The sequence below is a fragment of the Condylura cristata genome, unplaced genomic scaffold, assembly GCF_000260355.1.
Source record: "Condylura cristata isolate star-nosed mole 26May11 unplaced genomic scaffold, ConCri1.0 scaffold00020, whole genome shotgun sequence".
Taxonomy (NCBI): domain Eukaryota; kingdom Metazoa; phylum Chordata; class Mammalia; order Eulipotyphla; family Talpidae; genus Condylura; species Condylura cristata.
In genome coordinates, this window is record NW_004567121.1 from 29,232,103 (window position 1) to 29,234,065 (window position 1,963).

The 1,963-nt window shown below is 62.7% G+C and overlaps 1 protein-coding gene across 1 annotated transcript in view; it reads right to left on the reverse strand.

Annotated features, from left to right (window-relative positions):
* The window catches only part of KLHL29 (kelch-like family member 29), a 115,098-nt gene that overhangs the window by 112,555 nt on the left and 580 nt on the right, over positions 1-1,963 (reverse strand). The window contains exon 2 of the mRNA XM_012727354.1: positions 1,893-1,963. Within this exon, the coding sequence (XP_012582808.1) occupies positions 1,893-1,963 (71 nt within the window). The remainder of the gene's footprint in view (positions 1-1,892) is intronic.

Genomic DNA, 1,963 nt, shown 5'->3' on the forward strand with positions numbered 1-1,963 from the left:
GAGGCTCCTCACAGGGGAACAGAGGCCGGACCTGCTGGCGCAGAGCGGAGAGGGGGCGAGTTAGTCACCTACAGTCCTGCCGGGACGGGCGGTGGGGCAGCGACACCCCTCAGCGCCGACCAGCGCCTTCGCGGGGAGCCGTGAAGGGGGTTCAGGCGCTGGGTCAGCTCGTATTTATGGCCCCCAAAGCAGGCGCCACTAGCCCCTTCCCGGATGAGGGTCAAGGACTGTCCAAGGCCATGTGGCAAAGGCGTATGTCCTGCCGGCCGGGCGGAGGGGTCCAGGGAGATCCTGTGAGCTCACACACGTACCCAGGGTGGTCACAGGGAGGCAGTGGCCACTGCAGAGATGCCTCAGGCAGAACCGGTCAGATAAACACATAAAAATGTTTCCTTGTCCAGGCGGACACCTTCCCCTGGCAGGCTGCCCATGAGCTGGCAGAGCCTGGCACAGGGCTTCGCGGGGAGAGGGAGGCGGGCGGCAGCTGTTTAGATTAGACGCACGTGTGTGAAGAGACAGCGCTGGGACTAGCATGTCTTGTATTCGAGGAGGCAGGTCCGGGCTCATTCGGGTGCAGTTTCGGTGCAGGTCCTGGCATAAATCCTGCCCTGCCCCCGAGGGACTGTCCTGCCCCGAGGCCCTCCCGGTTACGGTGGCCCAGACGGCAGGCTGCTGACCAGGACGGAAGGGCACGCTCCTGTCCCCGGACACCCCCAGCCGCAGCCCCGCTGCCGGTGCCGGGAGCCCTCGCCCCTGCTGCTCGCCTGTCTCTCCGCTCCTGATGCCCAGAGGGAAACGAGTGGGATCCACTCTGCACCCAGCCTCCCTTTTTCTCAGTTTCGCTGCAGCCTCTGCAAAGGAGTAGCTCCGTGCTCAGCAGAACCTGTCTGGAATCCAGAGCTGTAGGTGTTGTTTATTTTGTTTTTACATTTTCTGTAATGTGGTTGGGCTACCTCTATAATGCTGGAAAAGTTAATGTGAAAAGAAAATGTTTATTTCCCAGACTTTGGAGTCTTTTAAATAATCTGGTGCTATGAGTCTACCCTGCGCCTCCTTCTCAGCTGGGAAACGTGGGCTCCACCCCACCAAGAGCCTGCTTCCGGGCTCAGAGGACAAGATGGACAGCCCATCTGCCCAGGGCCACGCTGAGGCCCAAACAGACACCCCGGGATTCTTCTGCATAAGGGGGGGGACCCTGAATAGCTGGCCCAGGCAAAGCCAGCTGGGGGCCTTCTGGGGGCGCAGGCCCCATCCCAGAGCCCACTGGATGCGGAGAGGGCGACCAGCAGGCGGGGGCAGCAGGAGTTCTGGCGACTCCACGATGGCAGCAGCCTGGCTCTTGCCCTCGTCTCTGAGACGGAGGCTGACGGCCAGGGCCCGAGCCTGGGTCCCCTGAGAAGGTCCCACCTTGCGTCAGCGGCCGGGACTGGGTGTGCCTTGGCATCCTCGACTGCCAGGAGCCTGATCCCAGGACTGTCTGAGGGCTCTCAGCAGTGGTCACTACGTGGTAGAGTTTTGGCCATTTATGACAAGCGCTGCGGGTCCGCCCCTTCTCGCAAGCCCACGTCTCCTGCTCCCGGGGTTCCCGCACAGCCTAACTGACCCCGCTTAGACAGCGGGGGCCGCCCGTATTGCCAGGGTGAGCTCTGTTCTTACTTCACCCATTAAATAACATTTTCATCAACGGGGCTGGGCCAGCGGTTGGCCCCAGCACCTGCTCGCCTTTTACCAATTCGTCACAGACACAGACTTTCTGGAAAACGCTAAAACCGTGCTAACCGTCAGCAGTCGCTGGCCCCGCTCCAGGAGGCCAGTTCTCTGGCCAAAGCAGCGTCCAGGCGGCGAGCGCGCGGCTGACCCGGCCCCCGGGCAGCGAGGCCCCCACGTCTTACCTTGGTGGTGACGGCGGAGGCCGAGCTGGCCACGAGGCTGGTGATGGCCTCGCCGCCGCCGGTGGTGCAGG